The sequence below is a fragment of the Juglans regia genome, chromosome 12 (genome assembly GCF_001411555.2).
Source record: "Juglans regia cultivar Chandler chromosome 12, Walnut 2.0, whole genome shotgun sequence".
In the NCBI taxonomy this organism is placed as follows: Eukaryota; Viridiplantae; Streptophyta; class Magnoliopsida; order Fagales; family Juglandaceae; genus Juglans; species Juglans regia.
In genome coordinates, this window is record NC_049912.1 from 3,320,496 (window position 1) to 3,340,582 (window position 20,087).

Below are 20,087 nucleotides of genomic sequence, written 5' to 3' on the forward strand. Positions count from 1 at the left end.
ATACAATTTTAAAATTTTATTTCAAATGGTTTTTAAGCCTTGATATTTGAGGTTATAGATGTTAATCTGCTGGGACTTTGTCTGACTTGTGACTTTCTGCCAGTGGAACTCATGCCAGGATCTGAAGTTGCAGTTGCTCCAAAGAGACGCAAGAAGAATGTGAATGCACATGAAGTTGGTTACAAGCAACATTGTACTTCTACCAAAGAACATATTGCAAGGGCACTATTGCGTATTCAAGCTCCAGACGGGAGATTTATTCACAGAAGCAATGTTCGTGGTGTTGAGCTTGGCGTAGTTCTCACTTCTGTTGCTTTTATTCACTCAGAAACGGCTAAAACATTATCATTAGATTCTCTTCAGTTTGTTGTTATAATTCCAAGATCTTCATCAGAAGAAAGCATAAAGAATTCTGATAATGATGCCTTGAGAACAAAAGGCAGTTCAACTCCAAAGGTAGCTGGCACTGGAAATTTAGCTGACAAGAAGAAAAATCGTCAAGCAATTGTTCGTCTTTTAATTTCGGATTCAGTGGCTAAAGGACATGTAATGATCGCAAAGCCTCTTCGTCTTTATTTGGGAGTTAGCTTGCGTTCATGTACGTTTTTCCTGACGTCTAATAAAGTATTCTTACCCTACCTTCATGCCCTCTAAATTATATATATGAGATCTTCTTACTTCCTAAAATGGTTTTGTGTAGATTTTTCAGAATTTGATGTTAGTTTTCTTTAGTTTTAATTTCAGGAGTTCCTTTCATCTGTGCCTTGACCTTGTCTTCCTCCTTTGCATAGCCAATGGAGCAAGCTAAGCTTGCCTATTCTTTTAGGAAAAAAACATCCTGTAGAATTTTTTTTCTTTCAGTAAAGTATTCTGCAGAAAAAGTATCGTGATAAAGATTTACTTGAAGTCCAACAATTCATTTATAAAACAGATTGCTCAAATGAGAATGCTCTCATACCTGCAGGGGTCTTTCTGAAGGGACGTGATGTTAATTTGAAGAAGGATATCCCATTTCTTTCACTTTCTCCTTGCCACTTTAAGAAGTTTGGGAAGAATAATGCTCTTGAGAAAAATGGTCTAGAAGTGCTCGATGCCCATAAAAATAGCATGGTAAAAAATATGCTCCCGAAAACAAACTCAGGCACCTATGTGGATCATGTAGATTGGTCAATCCATGATGAAGTTATTTCTGCTCTTTTTGATGAATCTACTTGTAAAGAGGATGTGAGGGATGCTTGTCAGTCCGACAGTGCAAAGGGATTACAGTGTCTTCTCAGGGCATGGGTTCTGGCACAGGTTGATGCTATTGCTTCAACTGAAGGGGCAGAAGTTAATATGTTGCTTTTAGGAAATGAAACCTTGCTTCACTATGAGGTGAAAGGTTACAAGCGTGGGACCAATGGAAAGTTACAGGCTTCAGCCAATGGTTCTTTGCAGGACAGAAACAAGACTATGGAACTCCCAATTGAAATTTCATATTTATTGACTATTACTGATGAATCTCTTCATGCTGCAAAAATAAATGCATATGAGATTACTTTTGATCGGAGGAATGATATTCTGGGCAGAGCATTTGAAAATCTGAATTTGGGGAACCCTGTATCTTTCCATGCTGTCCAAGAGAGAACCTCTGATATACACATTAGTTCAGATATATCTTCCTTGAGCTGGAAGGGGACGACTGCATCTGATGTTATAAATAGTAGGTATTCTTTACTCTTAAATGACTTCTTTCAATTCTCACTTGCGTGAAACTCCTATTGCCCATGGTGTGACATCTGCCAATAAATGTTTTGTTATGGCCATGTACACTCAAACAGGTGGCTGAAATGCTGTCATTACTGCATCACATTGCCTTTTCATTAGGCCTTGGATGAAACTTTACATTTTTGTTCTTCTAAACTTGTTTTTTCCACTGACATGTATTTCATGGACGACTATGTGATGGTACACCATTTTTCTTCCCCTGGTTAAAAGCATTGTCTTCTGCTTTAAATGTGTTCCAAATGCAGGGATGATGGTATTGTTATCTCCTTCTTCTGGGATGTGGTTTACTTCTTACAATCTTCCTCTCCCTGGAAATGTGCTAATATATGGGCCTCCGGTGAGTACATGTTTTGAGTATATTTTTTTTTTTTTTTTGATAAGTAAAATGTTTTGAGTATATTGATTTGCTGCTTTTATTGTTTTAGTACTTGAGGGGAAAAGGAACCTCCTTACAAGTGGTAGATTAGATGTCTTGGGAGTTGGACAAATCACTTGCATGCTATTCCTTTTATGATAACTACTGAATAGGTTTTATATTGTCATTTGTTTTTGATAAGTAAGAATAAGATTTTATTAAAAGTAAAGAGGCATAGCCCAACTATACAGGACGTATACACGGAATACACCTAACATCATCTAGGGACTAGAAATGGATACAAGCAGATTGTGAAAACTATTCCCATTACAATCAATGATCAAAGCCCAAGGAAAAAGAGTGTTGAAGAAGAATCTTTTCAGCTCATCCAAAGAATGCTCCTGGTCTTCAAAACACCTATCATACCTCTCCATCCAAAGGTACCACATCATACAATGAAGAATTATATTCCAAACCGAAGCAACATGTATATTACCCCGAAGACCCTTCCAACACCCAAACAACTCCACCACCCGTCTAGGCATAATCCATGCCTCTTCAGTCCGGCTGAAAATATCATCCCACAAAAACCTGATATTTTATATTGTCATATTGTCATTTTGCAAGCTGCCTAAATATTTCTAGACTCCTCTAGATTAAAAAAAAGTTGAATAGAATTTGTACTTAATATCTGGAGCTTTCATAATTTTGAACCTGGTGGAATTTAACTAGGGAGATGAAAAGTGTTGGTTGATATGATTATCCAAGCTAGGTTCTGTATTATAACATTATGAGAAGCAGATGGTCATGTTGTGCTCAGATTTGGTATGAAAGTTTTCATCTTCTGTCAGGCTAGTGGTTCATCAATTATGTATATTACAGTGAAAAGTGTAGGGTTCAAATTAAATGCTTGTTTTATAGACCAGCTTTCTATTCTTAACACAACTAAACTCAACTCAAAATAGTTATTACTTGCTAAATTGGTGGTTATGTCATTCCTTTTATTTTTTATGGGTCCTATATGTTTGTGTTTTTATTTTTCTTAAGTTTTTGAGTAGAAAGTTCCCCTAAGTTTTGTATTGTAAAATAGCATGGTAGATATATATAATTTTTTAATTTCTGGAACCAATTCATCTTAAGAGTTTTTTAGTCCTCTACATTCTTTAGATCATTTATTGTGTGTCTGTTCAGACAATTGATGATTTTAATTTGGCATGTCTTTGACTATTAGGGTTCTGGAAAGACATTTTTAGCGAGAGCTGTTGCAAAATTCTTTGAAGATCATGACGGCTTCTTAGCACATGTGTATGGACTTATATTTAACGCATCAATGTCTTTTCCACTCTGTTGGTACTTGACATATTTGAAATGCTGATTTAGAGGGGTTATGACTCCATGAATTGAACTTCTTTGCACCTTCCAAGAATATTAATATGGGGGCTCCTGGTGTGAAATCTATATTAACTGCTCTAATGTAGGTTCACATATGCAGGGTTTTTGTGTCTTGCTCTCAACTTGCTACAGAAAAGGCCTCGATCGTTCGACAAGAACTGTCCAGCTACATATCTGATGCTTTAGATCATGCACCTTCGATTGTTATCTTTGATGATCTTGACAGCATTATTTCATCCTCTTCTGACTTGGAAGGATCCCAACCATCAACCTCTGTTGCTGCACTTACAGAATTTCTAACGGACATTATGGATGAATATGGGGTAAGGATTATTTATGGTTTACTAGTTCCACACTTTCCTCTAATTATAACACTCATGCTGATGGTATGGCATAATCTGTTATCTTATCTGTCATTGATACATAGTTCCTTGTAGAGTTAACTGTTATCTGGTGGAATAAGTAAGATAATAACCTTTTTTTGTGTTTTGCCGGAGAACCGTGGCTTTGGGATGTATACCGCAAGTGTCACACCCCTCGCGATTGTGGAAGTTTTGTGTACTCAATAGCATACATATGTATAAAAATTCGCAGTGGAAAAATAAAAAGGGCATGTATAACTACAAACATTAGTATTAGAGAAGATTTTAAAACATCAAACCTGGCATCTTAAATGCCATCCATAAGTCACATTGTTTGAACATCACAATGTCGTTATAAAGTCATTACAACCATAAATTGTCCAACAACTTCATTAAAATAAAAAACATAAATAATCATCAACATAAGGATAGCCCGACCAGTGACAAACCCTGTCTCACTCCTCGGGTTGTGTTGGGTTGTCCTGTTCGTACATGCCCTCGTTGCCCACATCTGAATCAAAGTCAACGGTTTCGATGAGTGAAATTGTAGTGGGACTACCATGGTGAGATTTTGAGAAATCTCGGTAAATAAAAAAAAAAAAAAACCATGACAATGCATATAATGCATGTAATGACAATGAATATACAAGTATAAACATAAGGATCTGAGCAACAATGTAAAATATTCGATGTCGCAGTTTTGGTCATCTAACATAAAGCGTCATCGATGAAGTCAACTTACAAGTATTCAGTGTAACACAAGATAATTAAAATCATCACCCAATTACAATTTCGAAAGCTACAAACTTGAAACGAACATATAATAGCATAACCCACGATCACCAAACACATATTGTAAGCACCATCACAGATGGTACTTACCTCGAGTAGTGAATATTCACTGAGTTTTGTTCATTTGTGGGTTGGCAGATCTTCAAGCCGAGGTTGCTAGTCCAGTGATGACATCGAGCCTCTAAGTATGTGCGTGCTTAAGTATTATAGAGGAAGGATTTTTTGAGTTGAACACATAATAGACGAGAGAGAGAGAGGAACGAACTCCTCCATCGGGGTTTGCCCTTTTTAATTGCCACTTGTGAATGTAAAACATGTTAATAAAGCTTTTGATGCCAGCTGTGGATGGCCAGGGTGGAGTGTGAAGTTCGCGATCCTTCTCTCAAATAATGTTGTATTGTGAGAGCACCTTGTACATTCCCAAGCACTTGGTCGGATTTTCATTAAGTCACTTTCGAGCACTTGCTCGGGCCTTTATCAAGACACGAGCTAACGGATTCCGAGTACTTGCTTGGATGCATATCATTTTTGTATGCTGTTCGCTTGTTGCCCGGTTTGCCTAATACCTTGCTTGCCCATCTCATTCTTGCTTTCACACGTTGCTTGCTCGGTGTTATGCCCGCTAATCCTTTGCTCGCCTGGTACAACATCCCCTCAAGTACGTGTTCTCAAGTTGTGATACCCCATATGATATGGATAAGGGTAGGTGGTATATGAGATCCCACATTGTTTGGGAATGAGAAGTTCTTGCTCTTTATAAGGTTTCAATGGAGCTCCAATTGTATTATTGACTAGTCCTTTTGGAGTATAGGCCATGTGGTTTGGGCCATAGGCCATGTGGTTTGGGCCTTCCATTGTGGCGTTACAAATGGTATATTGTGATACCCCATATGATATGGATAAGGGTAGGTGGTGTATGGGATCCCACATTGCTTGGGAATGAGAAGTTCTTGCTCTTTATAAGGTTCCAATGGAGCTCCAATTGTATCATTGACTAGTCCTTTTGGAGTATAGACCATGTGGTTTGGGCCATAGACCATGTGGTTTGGGCCTTCCATTGGGGCGTTACAAATGGTATCAGAGCCTATCCCAACCAGAAATGTGAGAATTGAGCCGTGCCACCTATAATGGACAGGCCCGATGAGGACGTCGGGAATTTAAGGGGGGTAGATTGTGATACCTCATATGATATGGATAAGGGTAGGTGGTGTATGGGATCCCACATTGCTTGGGAAGGAGAAGTTCTTGCTCTTTATAAGGTTCTAATGGAGCTCCAATTGTATCATTGACTAGTCCTTTTGGAGTATAGGCCATGTGGTTTGGGCCTTCCATTGGGGCGTTACACAAGTGGGCGAGATGGTTAAGTCGTTTACTAAATAGTATATCCCTACTTACCTTATATGTGGTTCTCACAGTCTATGGACTGCAGACTCAGACGCATACCTTACTATTTTTTAGAACTGCTTATTATGGTTCTAACTTGGTTGTCACTCTAAGGATGTTAATCATTTCAAGGATATGTTTTTGAGATCTTTGATCAAACTGAAATAAACTGTTCAAATTTTAAGAATTTGAACCTCAAACTGTTAAGTTTCCCATTTGTTCACCTTTTGTTTCTTCCTTTCCTGCCTTGTGTCATTTTAAATGCTCATGCTGCATTTTATGGAAACCTGTAAACATTGAGTTTGTATAGATTTTTCTGGGGCTGCAAATGAACTGAGTCGAGCCGAATTCAAACAAGGGTACTCGAGCTCAATGAGCATGTTTACTCGTTCGAACTTGAATAAAACTCGAATATCATTGTTCGAACTCGGCTCGTTAACCTCTCGACTAAAAATAAACGAACGAATCGAGTTCGAACTCAATTTTTTTTAATTCTTATGCTCATCTTTTGATTAATATAAAAAAATTTTAAATTTTACAAAAAATTCTAACCATTTAACTATTCAACCAAATAGTTTTGATTAAAAAATTCTTATGATATAAATTTTTATAAAACAAATTAACTTATAATTATAAATTAAAAAACTAATACATAAGATAGATGTAATAAACTGAAACATTTAATATATATAGAGAAGATAATAAATCAAAACTTCAAGTTGTATAATATATTATTATTAAATATAAGTTATGAATATATTGTAGCATACATTACTAAATATTATATTTATTAGTGTATTACAAGCATATGATGTAAGTATATATTTATAATATATAAGTTATTGTACATATATTACACTATAAAAATGTAATAATACGCAATTATAAATAATTAGTAATAGTTATAACTCACAATATGTGTTATCATTTATCTAGTATAATGAAAACCATATTGTTTATAAGGTTAATGATATGATTCCTAAATTAAAAAGAAATACCATCGACTTATGTTATGATGTGGATTATATATACGAATTATAGTTAATCAATTAAAGTTAATCTAGTAGTTGTTTCAAGTAAATGTGTATTCACTCATTCATTTATTACCATATCAATAGGCTATAATCTATGTAACAATTAGAAAATTAATATATATAACATTAATGTTATATTACATAATATAATTAACTAAATTTATAAAATACATTGTTTTATAGACATAAAATAGCTTGATATATCATATAACTAGTAATAAAACACTAGGGTCTGGGGTCGGGGAGGTGTATTGATAGTTTTCCAATTCAGGCTTTGTGTATTTTCGGTGGGTTTTCATGGGCTTTTGGGTCATTAGGGGCTTTCTTGTATGGGCTAGATGCTTTTCTTGTATACGTCCAGTGTACTTGGTTACTCCTATTGATATATATATATATATATAATATTATTACTTATAAAAAAAATAAAACACACGGCTAAATATTCATAACTAATTACATAAAATATATTCTATAAAAAGAATTATAAAAATTATCCTATACACACTTAGGGAACATAATAATTATATTAAATAAGGTAAACTATAAATAAATTAATAATATACGATTAAGTATATAAAATACAACTAACATGTAATAAATATAACAAATACATATATAACACATTACGAGCTCAAACGAGACAAGTCAAGCTTATGTGAGATTTGTTCATGAGCCTAAACCGAGTCGAGCCGAGTTTATATGAGTTTTGCTTGTTTAATATTTGACCCAATATTAGTGTTTACGAACATCCCATTTATTAAATGAACCGCGTATATACGAGCCGAGCTTTAGTTGTTCACGAGCTACTCTGTTCATTTGTAGCCCTAGATTTTTCAAAGGTTTCTCTTTAATTGTGCTACACACTTTCAGGCATTTCTACCCATAAAAATATATGCTCTCTTGTCTGCTATGTTCATTGTCAAGCTGCAATTGTGCCAATGGAACACTATATAGTTCTATATATTTCTTAGTAATCTTAATTTTTATGGATCTATGACCCTGCAGCCACTTTATGCTGTTGTAGTTTGACTAGCACAAATCTTAAAGGAGAAATGGACATAAATGCATGATCTCAATCTAAGATTTTCTATTATAGTTATATTGCTTCTCCTAAAAGCAGTTCATTCTTTTCATAATTAAGTGAAAGTTATGTCATTCCTGACTAGTTGCTTTAAATTATATTGCCTTTTCTATGGAAGTCCTAATTTACATCTAGCATAGAAATTGGTGGTAAGTCGTTATTTATTGCATGTAATTGTTTATTTATTTATTTGTTGTACTGGCTCTTGATGATAATAATGCAATGAACTATACTCTTACTTTTAAATAAAAAATAATGCAATGAACTAAATTTATGTTCTGAAGTTTTTTTACTGTTGTGGCTGTGGTTACAACTCTGTTGTCCTAAGCCCCAAGTCAATTGATGGTATTCATGGGTCCACCGAACAGGAAAAGCGTAAGAGCTCATGTGGAATTGGTCCTGTTGCCTTTGTAGCTTCAGTCAAGTCTCTGGAGAATATACCACAGTCATTGAGCTCTTCAGGTTTGTATCTTTTTGCATGTGTAACGGGCACTGTCCTAGATTTGTAGTGGATGTAAAGAAGCTCTGGGTCTCTCTCCTCTAAATTAATATTCTGAATTGTTACCTTTCTGAATTTGGTCATTTTCAGGAAGGTTTGACTTCCATATTCAACTACCTGCTCCTGCTGCCTCAGAACGCAGGGCTATATTGAAGCATGAAATTCAGAGGCGCTCCTTACAATGTTCCGATGAAATCTTGCTAGAAGTAGCTTCCAAATGCGATGGCTATGATGCATATGATCTGGTATTCATCTTGTTATTTCCAAGGCAAATGTATATGTCCCATTGTTTTGTATCTTGTAAAATACACCTTCCATTACAAGCCTTCATGGTCATTATATACCTCAGGTTTCAACACTTTATCTCTAGATGTTTGGCAGTTTCTAGGATGCTCACTATAAAACACTGCTTATGGGTGACGTATTGGAGAATGTTTACCACTCACTATTACTGCAAAATACAATTAGAATTGGTGACTGAGGTAAATTTCAAAGTGAAAATGATAGCAACAAGAATTGCTGCCATCAATAGATTCTGCCTGCTTAAACCTTAACATAAAATATATCATAACAGTGTCTATTTTTATTTTGTTTTATTTTTGTATTTGGTATGGGGCTACTAGCCTATCTCTACAGAAGTGTGCCCAAAGGGAAACTTACCAATTGACGTGGAGAAATTAACTTGAATGAGGAGACTAAAATTGGCGCCACTTTGTGCAAGTAGGGGGGTATAGGGACACGTTGTTCTCATGTTTGATTACAAGTTCTCATAAAATAGCAAGTATCACGGGAGCATTCGGAGACTTCCAGCAGTCCTGAAGAAGTTCATGATGATTCAAACTCCAATAGGAAATCTGAAAGAACCATCAGAAAACTAGTCTATTTTAGAGACTTCATTCTAATTAAAATGGGAACAAAATATGAGGGGCTTTAGAATAATTAAAAAATATTGATAAATCTAGGCTTATTTATGAACCATAGTTTATCCTGGTAGATTGTCAGGTAATAAATTTTGATGATTATCTTACAATATATTCTGTCAAGCAATTCATGAAATATTAAGTTCTGTTTGCACTCTGTTTCTTCTCCTCCGCTTTTAGCAGTTCCGCTACAGCCAAGTTGAGTTAAGATTTTTTATCCTCTCCTTCTTTGGTTTTGTGGGTTGATTAAGGGGATGTTTGGAAAGCAATGAGCGATGTTTTGAAGATAGGGAGCGTACAATGTCGGAGTTGCAGAGTTTTTTCATACACACTTTAATGCTTTGGTTTTCAGCCATTGTACTTGATGGAAACAATGTGCATGACTTTTTGTCTTTAATCTCTTGATCTTAAAATGTATTTAGGTGCTCTTTTGTATACTTCCTATGTACACGGACAATGCCTATTTCATTCGTATCAATAAATTTACTCTTATTTATCAAAAATGTTTGGAAACAATTTCCATCATCTCATCTCATCTCATTTCCTTCCCAAACATCATTCAAACACAAACACTTTCAAACTAATCATTACAACTTACCCAAACTTCCAAACAAAAAACAATTCAACATTTTCAAATCCCAAAACAAAAACAATATTAAAAAATATTATATTATAATAATATTTTAACTTTATAATATTTTTTATTCAACTTTGTCTCTCTCATTTCTCAAAACCCAATAAATATGTAACTCAAACTATCTTACTACTATTCTCAAAATTTTCATCTCATCTAATCTCATTCCCCAAGCATCCCCTAATACTCCCTGCATCATTTGGTGCTAGAGCATGGTTACATCTTGGGTGCCCCCAACACCATTGTTGGAAGTATAGCACCATGGATCATGCTGATCTACATCGTTAACGATAGGAGTGATCATGGCGGGATGAAGCTGGTCAGGCCAGCCTGTCATAGGTGGCACATTTCTGGTTGGAATAAGCTTGGATACCGTTCTAATGCTCCAAGGGAGGCCCAAGCCACATTTGGGCCTATACTTCAAAAGGACTAGTCAATGATACAATTGGAGTCCCATTGGAATAATTATAAATGGTAAGAACTTCTCATTCCCAAGCCATGTGGGATTCCATAAACCACCTACCATTATCAGTTAGTATGGGGTATTACAATCATGGAGAAGTAAAAAGCAAAGTTTGATTTTTCTGTCAAGTGCAGAAGGATAATACAAGGCAATGGCTCATACTTCTAGCGAATTGCTTGGTTACAACAGTTTCTTTGGAAGTTGGCTTTGATAACCAAGCTACCATACACATTGCCTCCAACCTGTGTTCCATGAGAGGACAAAGCATATAGGATTAGAATATCATTTTTCACGAGACAAGATAATAAGTTGAGGCATAAATGCACCATTTGAAGTTTGAAGATAACTTCCTGATATCTTTACGAAGTCATTGTATATTATGAAATTCAAAGTCGATTTGTTCCAAGCTCGGCTTATATGAAAAATATGCACCAGCTTGAGGGTCAGTGTTAGAGAATGTTATGCTATGTTGTAACCTTCTAGAAGAGTCTTGATGAATTGTCCCTTTCCAGAACATTCATTTGTCTTAGTGTAAATATTTCTCCTTCATATATGGAATGGAATATGTGAGGGCTGTACAGTGAAATAAGCACCTCCTTTCGTACACTTCTATTTTCCATTATAATATACAATTACTATCATAGGTCTCTTGCTTGAAATTCTGTAATTGAAGCGGGTTAAAAAAATAAACCTTTTACTATATGTTCCAGTGCAAATCTCAGCAATAACTTGTCTCATATATTTACACTTTCATGTTTATAGCTCTTAAATATTGTAATCTGTCCGACTGTGTGGATCTTATAATTGTTCTGATAATTGTATATTTTTCTTGGAAGCACTTTATTTGCTTCTCTTGAAACTATAAATGTTAAATGATCTCGTTCCTTTCAGGAAATATTGGTTGATAGATCTGTTCATGCCGCTGTTGGTCGTTTTTTGCCTTCTCATTCTGCATTTGAGGTGGATGGAAAGCCCACATTATTGAAGGAAGATTTTTCCCTGGCAATGCATGACTTCCTTCCAGTTGCTATGCGTGACATCACTAAATCTACTCCCGAAGCTGGTCGTTCTGGGTGGGATGATGTTGGTGGTCTTAGCGACATTCGGAATGCCATTCAGGAGGTAAAATCTTCCCGTTAGCTTTTTAATTCTTGATTCATTGATGTACATTGACATATTTATTGTGTGAAATAGCAAATTTGCTACTATTTTTTGTTTATTTTTTAACATTTGGTTGTTTTTTATTGCATGCTTTTTGTTCTTTTGATTATAAGTAAGAAATTTCATTATGTTTGTGGCTCATTAAAGATTCCCTTCCTCACTTTTTGTTACACATTTTCTTTGTAATGTAATTCCATTATGTGGTGTTTTGTTGACACATAATGGTTGTAATCATTCTATGTGGCTGCATCTCCTAACACTAAATGGTGAACTTTTTTGTATTTCAACCATTTCTTAATATCACAGTTGTCTAAGAATGAATCATCAAGGGTCTCTTATCACATCATGGTTTTGTAACTTGTGATAATGAGTACATGTCAATTTAAAATCGAAATGGTATTAATTTTCATTAAGGTGATGTTGGCCTTGTGGTGTCCCACCTGAAGTCATGACTCAACAACTTTGGAAGTTCTTAAAACAAAGACAAGTCCCCTACAAAAGTTCATAGTTGTTTCTGTAGCTTGGAAAGTCAAATCCACTGATTTGGCTGGAACTATCTTATCTATCATAGTTTGCGTATTTGGAGGAGATTAGCTACTCTCACAGCTTTGTTAGATGATCATTTTTGGTGAAAGTAGCAATAATTTGCTTCCCAAAGAGATGGTGGACTAGTTACAGATCAAGTATGAGAATGACCCTGACCCTGTAACACTCAAGAAGGGATGGCAGAAGAAATTAATGAAAAAACCTTGAATTTACGCAATTAATGTGTTTCTAAGATTTTAAGCTGAGCATATTTGCAGCTTCTGACTTATCCTTTCTCCTGGTTCCAAGTCTTCTTTTCCCCTGGTGTTATAGCCGTTTGTTCTTTCCTATCTTTTCTCATACTTGGTAATCTGCATTTGATCCTACATGCCATATGTTGGTTTTTACATGTAGCATGTTGTGTGAGAGTGTGCTTACCTTCCGAGCAGAGGAAAATAAAGGAAAAAAAGAAGAAGATGTGAGTATGATCTTTGTGTGTGTACAGGAACATTAATGCTATTTGTCTGTACTTCTAAAATGCCAGCACCCTTGAAGCTATGTTTTTCGAAACCGTGACAATTCATCCAAGGACCTGGGATGATGAACAATAAATGCATGTGTTTTGAGTTTTGAAATATGAAATTTTGACTTAAAGAAATAGCTGTAAATCCATGATCACCGATTCACCTATTTCCTCCTTGTCCTGAAGTTCAATTTCATTTTCTTTTATTTTTTGCCCAAAGGACTTGAATTTCATTGTTTTCCATGTAGTTGGTAAAAGGATGAGCTGGTGCTTTACTCAGTGGAAAGAACAGTTGTGTTTGTTCTTGTCAAGGAGAGAAAAGTAGAAGCTGATAATTAATCTTATTATAATATCTTGTCACTATCTTTATTCCTCTCACTTTGACCACATGTTGTCAAAATTTTTATTGCTTTATGGAACCAAATTATAGAATTTCTTCTCACCTTTCAGTTGGTTTCAACATGTCATTACAAATCCTTGAAGGGAAAATAAAAAATAGGGTTAATATACTTGTTACTTTTGAACATCCAAAAGATTTACACTTCGCTTCCCAAACTACTAAAACTACCATGTTGTACCTTCTAACTATCAGAAATTGGCAAATGGCACACTCTGTCCAATCTTGACCTTTGAATCTTAATGAAAGGTCTATTTAACAGTTGGCTAGTTTGGCCCAAGTGGTGAAAACTTTGGTCTTGGGGTCTCACTCTCTTCAAGGTCCAAGGTCCAAGGTCCAAGGTTCAACACCTCATGGGTGCAAACAATCATTTGGGGTCATTCTCCCTGGTGAAAAGCCAGCGATTTAACCAGTTTCGTGTAGGGAAACTTCCGAGGGTGCAGTGCATGGGACTGGGGTTTATTCTGCAGGGGTGGGTCCAAAGGGCCTTGCCTTAGACAGGTTCCCCGACATAAAAAAAAAACAGTTGGCTAGTTGAAGGTGCAATATAACAGTTTTGATATTTAGGGGTGCAAAGTGTTACACAGGTTAGTTAGGAGTAGAGATTGTATTTAACAATAGAAGTATTAGCATATTGACAGGTATAGTTGTTTACTTGTTTGTGTTGATGCTGTCTTTTACTTGCATTTTGTTACATTTGCAGTTATGATGTTTTTTTTTTGCTTTTAATTGTTCAGTAGGAATCTGTTGTTCTGTGTTTTATATTCTCCTTCAATTTTAATTCCTGTTGTCAATGTCAGATCATTGAGTTGCCTTCAAAGTTCCCAAATACCTTTTCACAAGCTCCTTTAAGGTTGCGGTCAAACGTTCTCTTATATGGCCCCCCTGGTTGTGGCAAGACACATATAGTGGGTGCTGCTGCTGCTGCTTGTTCCTTGAGATTTATGTCAGTCAAAGGACCAGAGCTCTTAAATAAATACATCGGTGCTTCTGAGCAAGCTGTAAGAGGCAACTTTATTCTTACTACTATTTTTGTATACCTGTATGTAGATAATCCTTATTTTCTGAAGCTTCATATTAATCAGCCCATGCCTTTTCTGTTTCATGCATTTTATTGTAGCCTTGTTTTTCTATTAGTTCTCAGATTTCACTTATCAAAAAAAAGTTCTCAGATTTCTTCTATGGGCTCTGGGCCTTTCTATTTTATTTGAAACTATTTGTGCTTTATAGTAATTAGGGGTGTTCATCTGGGTTCCAACCCTGGAACCCGGGTATACTCGGACCGGGACCCAGGTTTCAAACCCTGGCCGGAACCCGGACTAGGTTGGCCTGGGTCAGACCCGGGCTGAACCCGGGTAAATCTAGGTTTTTCAAAACCCGGATTCCAGGTTCCGGATTGAACCCCGGATTTTTTTTTTTTTTTTTAATTGGTGAAATGCAAAAATTTGAAGTTCAAAATTTTTTTCTGAGAAGATCATAGCTTTCCTCATCTTGTAAAAAGGAAGATACAAAAATATGGATAAAAAGCATGAACATTCACAGCCGAAACCGTTTAAAAAAAAAAACAAAAGAAAATTCCTCTCCTGAGTTCCTGACTAGAACTCTTCCTAGATTGCAACAATCTGCCAAGTGTTGCTGTATCTTCGTATATCTTTGTTTCTTTCCGTTGTGCCATAGAACCCCTTTTGTAACTCATGGCTGAGCCTTCCACAAAGACGATATATGGGCCACAGCTTCTCCTACAGAGAGATAGAGTCCATTCAACTTGAAGGACTAAAAGATTCCTGAATGATCTAGCTTTTCCGTCACAGATCCAATAGGATTTAAATCTGGGAACTGGGTTTTAAACCCAATACCCGGGTTTCAAACCCGTACCCGGACCGGGTTGGTCTGGGTTTTCAAACCCGGGTTTCGGCTCGGGTTTGATCCGGGCCGAAACCCGGTTTTCCGGGTTCCAGACCGGGCCGGGAAAAAACCCGGCGCGGATGAACAGTCCTAATAGTAATCACCTTCTTTATAGTTCTGTGTATTAGTGATCAATGTGAAATGTCATCGTATTCATCATCATCGCTATCTTCTTTTTCTTCTTTAACCCATTGTTGTTAATCTCTATGTAATGTTTGACTTTCTTCTCTTCCGTTTATTGCTTATGATTCCTCAATATTATCTTATTAGTTCTATCTCCCGATCCCAACTCTGATAGTGCGAAAATTTTTGTGTGGGATGAATTAGTTGATTTGTTGAGATGGTGGAACTTGCCTTGGTCTCTCGGTGGAGATTTTAATGACCCCATTGTCCGAGTAAAAAACTGGGTGATGCTTGCTTGTGTCAGCTATGGTGGAGTTTTGTGGCTATTTTTTTGAGTAGGCCTTATTGATATGCTTGCTGTTTGGAGTGTTGTTTGCATGTTTGAATAATTGAGACACCCTGTACATGGTCAGATTGGATAGATTTCTCTTCTTTTAGAGTGTGAAATACAATTTCTGAATTGTGCCAAAAGTGGTTGGCTAGATTCTCTATTCTTTGTGATTGTGAGTTTAAAGTTTTCTTTTTTAAAACATTGTTCTTATGGGCAGGGGTCATTGTTTTTAATGGGCTAAATGTACATGATTTTCCATTTTTGGTTGTAAACACTTGTTAAGTACTTCTCATGTATACTTCTTGTGTTCTTGGGCATTGTCTCTTTTTATGAATAAAACGTCTTGATTACCTATTAAAAAAAGGATATGTAGGGTGGCAAATGATATTATAAGTTTGAAAATATGTGGTTTCAGAGGTGTGGAGAAGGCTTATGATCATGTGAATTGAGAATTCCTCTTATACCTGCTTGAGAGGTGTGGCTTTGGAAATAGGTGGATTTCATGGATGAGGCACTGTATTTCAACTGCCCGATTCTCAGTTTTAGTTAATGGCACTCCTACTGATTTTTTTGATAGCTCGAGGGGTTTGCGACAGGGAGATCCGTTATCTCCTCTCTTATTTGTCATCGTTATGGAGGCATTGAGTAAGATGGTACAGGCGACTGTTGATGGGGGTTTTTTATCCGGTTTTAAGGTGGGAAATGGCTTGGGTGGCCCTTTTATTATCTCACATCTTCTTTTTGCAGATGACACTCTGGTATTTTGTGAAGCAGAGAGTAGTCAGGTCCAAACTCTAAGAGCATTGCTACTTTGCTTCGAAGCAGTGTCAGGGCTTAAGGTGAACCTTAGCAAATCTGAGATGGTACCGGTGGGTGAGGTTCATAATATAAGCAGTCTTGCCAGTCTTTTGGATTGCAGGATGTCCTCTTTTCCTATGAAATATTTGGGCCTTCCGTTAGGAGCATCGTTCAAGAATAGAGCTATTTGGGATGGGGTGGTGGAGAAGATAGAGAAAAGGCTGGCGGGTTGGAAAATGGTGTACTTATCAAAAGGGGGGCGTCTTACTCTTATTAAGAGCACACTCTCTAACATACCCACATATTTTTTTCTCTTTTTCCTATGCCTGCAGGGGTGGCAAATAAGATTGAGAAAATTTTTATGGCATTCTTATGGGGAGGATTAGGGGAGGAGAAGAAATTCCACCTAGTTAGTTGGAAGACGGTTTGTGCCCCAATTGTGAATGGTGGTTTGGGTGTTTGCAACTTGCGAACCTTTAATAAAGCACTATTGGGGAAATGGCTTTGGAGATATCATCAGGGAGGGGGGAGCATTGTGGAAGGAAACTGTAGATGCGAGATATGGTGTTGCATGGGGCGGATGGTGTTCCAACGAAGTGAGGGGGGGTATGGAGTGGGGTTATGGAAGTATATAAGGAAGGGGTGGATATGTTTTAAAAATCATATTCGTTTTGAAGCTGGTGAGCGTAACCGAATCCGTTTTTGGCAGGATGTGTGGTGTGGAGATCAGATTTTGGAAAGGGTTTTTCTGGCTTTATATCGTATTGCAGCTAATAGGGAGGTTTCAGTGGCTGATGTGCGGTTATTTTCTCATGGTTCGCATCAGTGGAATATTCTATTTAATAGGGATTTTCACGATTGGGAACTAGACATGGTTACTGAATTTTTCAGCCTATTACATTCCTCGGGAACTTCTAGGGTTCAACATGATAGTTTGAAGTGGAGGTCTAAGGATCATAAGTTATGTACTGTTAAGGCGTATTATAACCTTTTGATCACTCATGACCTTACTCCATTCCCTTGGAAGAACATCTGGAGATCTCGGGTGCCTTCCAAAGTTGCTTTCTTTGTTTGGAACGCCGCCCTTGGGAAGATTTTGACTATCGACAACTTGAGGAAGAGAGGATGTGTGGTGATGGATTGGTGCTACATGTGCAAAAAGAATGGATAATCGGTTAATCATCTCTTACTACATTGTGAGGTAACAAGGGTGTTGTGGGATGAGATCTTTTGGAGGGTTGATGTCGCTTGGGTAATGCCTTCGAGGGTGGTGGAATTGATGGGCTGTTGGAGGAATTTGCAGGGCTGTCGTCAAGTGGCAGTAGTATGGAAGATGATTCCGCTGTGTATCATGTGGTGTACTTGGATGGAAAGGAATGCGCGCTGTTTTGAAGACAAGGAACGTACAGTGGTGGAGCTGAAGAATTTCTTTTTCAATACTTTATTGCTTTGGTTTTCTGCTATTGTTTTAGTTGGGGATAATATTCATGACTTCTTGTCTTTAGTTCATCGCTCTTAGAATGTATTTAGGTGTTCTGTGGTATACTATATGTGGTTTCAGAAGGCTTTTTAGAATAGATAAAGAATTAAGGATGTCATACCACTTTCAATGCTTTCCAAGTTTTATTTTTCGTTGTCTTTTCTTCCTTGATTATGCGGTATTTTATTTTAGTTCGACCCTATAATAGATGCACAAATAGATAATGTGCATATAAGAGAGAGCATATATAATATGCATTTTTTGGTTAATTTTCTGGGCATTTGTGGTAATACTTTTTACAAGTGAAGTGTTATGTCTAGTTCTGCTGCTGATGCATATCTGTTGGTTTCAGGTTCGGGATATTTTCACCAAAGCAGCTGCTGCAGCACCATGCCTTCTCTTTTTTGATGAATTTGATTCTATTGCACCAAAAAGAGGGCACGACAATACAGGAGTAACCGATCGTGTTGTTAATCAAGTTAGTCTCTTGTTTACCTGTACCATCTTAGGTTCTCTTTGAATTAATTTTCTAACAATTACATTCCCCCCTTTTCACAGTTTCTAACGGAACTGGATGGTGTTGAAGTTTTGACTGGTGTATTTGTGTTTGCTGCAACAAGGTTAGTTTCTCCACAGAATATTGATAATTTTTTGGGACAAATGTGCTTAAAGTCCATGTGGTTAGGCTGTAAAACATGGAACTCCCTTAAGTTTAATTTTTCACATTAAAGTGAAAAAACCTTAAGAAGTGACCTTACCAATTACTTATAATCATATCAACCATCATTTTACAACTTACATGCGAAATCCCCTCAACAGTAAATGAAAAGATAGTTTTCTTTTCTGTGGGGAAATAAAACAAAGAAGTATGTATTTTTTTCCAGTTGGAAAAGAAATTTGTTTCCTCTCCTGTTTCTCTTTTTCCCTCTTCGGAAAAGAAAAATGAGATCCATGTACTTCTAGATATGATACACAAGTCTTGATATCGTCAGAGATGGAGCCATTATAGTCCACTTGTGGCTCTTGGATTCTAGTGGGAAATTCGTGACATCAACATGAGATGTGGTTATTTAAATGTGAACGTGGGATGCCACAGTGCAGGGGTGAAGGTATGAGGGCATTGTCCACCCCAAGTTGGGGGGGGGGGGGGGGGGGGGGGGGATACAAATTTTATTTTATTTTTTCCAGAGGATAGAACTATGAGATTACTGAAAAACACCTTAGATATTTTTCTCAAAATCGTTGCCATTGCTACATCCCTGAATTACACATATGCTATAAGGTCGTTTACAAGCCTTTTAGTTTTGATGTGGATCAATGGAAATTTTGGTGTCTCAAAAAATATTTCAGAGTGTTTTTGGGCCTAACTGCTGGTGGGGAAGGTGTATTCTCTTCCAATGCTTGGTAACAAATGTTTTAGGTGCCTCTTTGGTAATAACTAGTTCCTCCGAATATATATAGAATGTCTCAAATTTGATAGTTCAATGACATAATCTCTTGGGTTAATTGTAGAATCAGTCCTTGTGTTTTCATTGTTTTGCAAACAACTCCCTAAGTTTTCACTTCTTCGCACAATACATCGCTAGATTTTTAGAAACTCGCAATTTAGTCTCCCCATCCATCTCTCATCATGTTCTCTAAAAGCACAATCTGTGGTGCAAAAAACACACGTGTCGCCCAATCAAACACTAACACGTGGCATTTCAGTTTCCTGTCAGCCTCTCCTTAAAAATATAATAAAAAAACATAAACAAGCTTTAAAAGCCTAAATTTTGAGATTTATGACCATCTAACGCAAAAATGGATGATTTGTGTCAATAGGAACAAAGCTTTTGCTTTGAAAGTTGTGTTTGTTATAGATGCTTCCTTTCTATTTGTCCTCATTCTAGCATTGCACCTTCTTAGCTTAAGTACCAACAAATGAAAGAAGGTAGAACCCCAATATGGATCCAAGCTGTGAAGAAGCTTTTACCTTTGAAACCACAACATTAATTGGTCATGCCATAGCGGTTTTTGGGAACCGTAAATATGTAGTTGGCCGATGCATATGTTCAATTTCAGGTCAGAATTATGGAATGTTTCTGAACATCCTTTTCTTGTCATGATTGGATAGGTTTTGCTTTCAGCACTCTTTTTTCCGAGATATATTGATTATTTTGTCA

At 36.7% G+C, this 20,087-nt stretch overlaps 1 protein-coding gene across 1 annotated transcript in view; it reads left to right on the plus strand.

Annotated features, from left to right (window-relative positions):
* Window positions 1-20,087, plus strand: part of LOC108998258 (peroxisome biogenesis protein 1) — a 37,796-nt gene that overhangs the window by 16,243 nt on the left and 1,466 nt on the right. Inside the window, exons 4-14 of the mRNA XM_018974756.2 lie at window positions 104-598; window positions 965-1,702; window positions 2,013-2,104; window positions 3,354-3,427; window positions 3,615-3,837; window positions 8,535-8,628; window positions 8,756-8,910; window positions 11,574-11,804; window positions 14,089-14,289; window positions 18,278-18,403; window positions 18,484-18,545. Coding sequence (XP_018830301.1) covers window positions 104-598; window positions 965-1,702; window positions 2,013-2,104; window positions 3,354-3,427; window positions 3,615-3,837; window positions 8,535-8,628; window positions 8,756-8,910; window positions 11,574-11,804; window positions 14,089-14,289; window positions 18,278-18,403; window positions 18,484-18,545 — 2,491 coding nt within the window. The remainder of the gene's footprint in view (window positions 1-103; window positions 599-964; window positions 1,703-2,012; window positions 2,105-3,353; window positions 3,428-3,614; window positions 3,838-8,534; window positions 8,629-8,755; window positions 8,911-11,573; window positions 11,805-14,088; window positions 14,290-18,277; window positions 18,404-18,483; window positions 18,546-20,087) is intronic.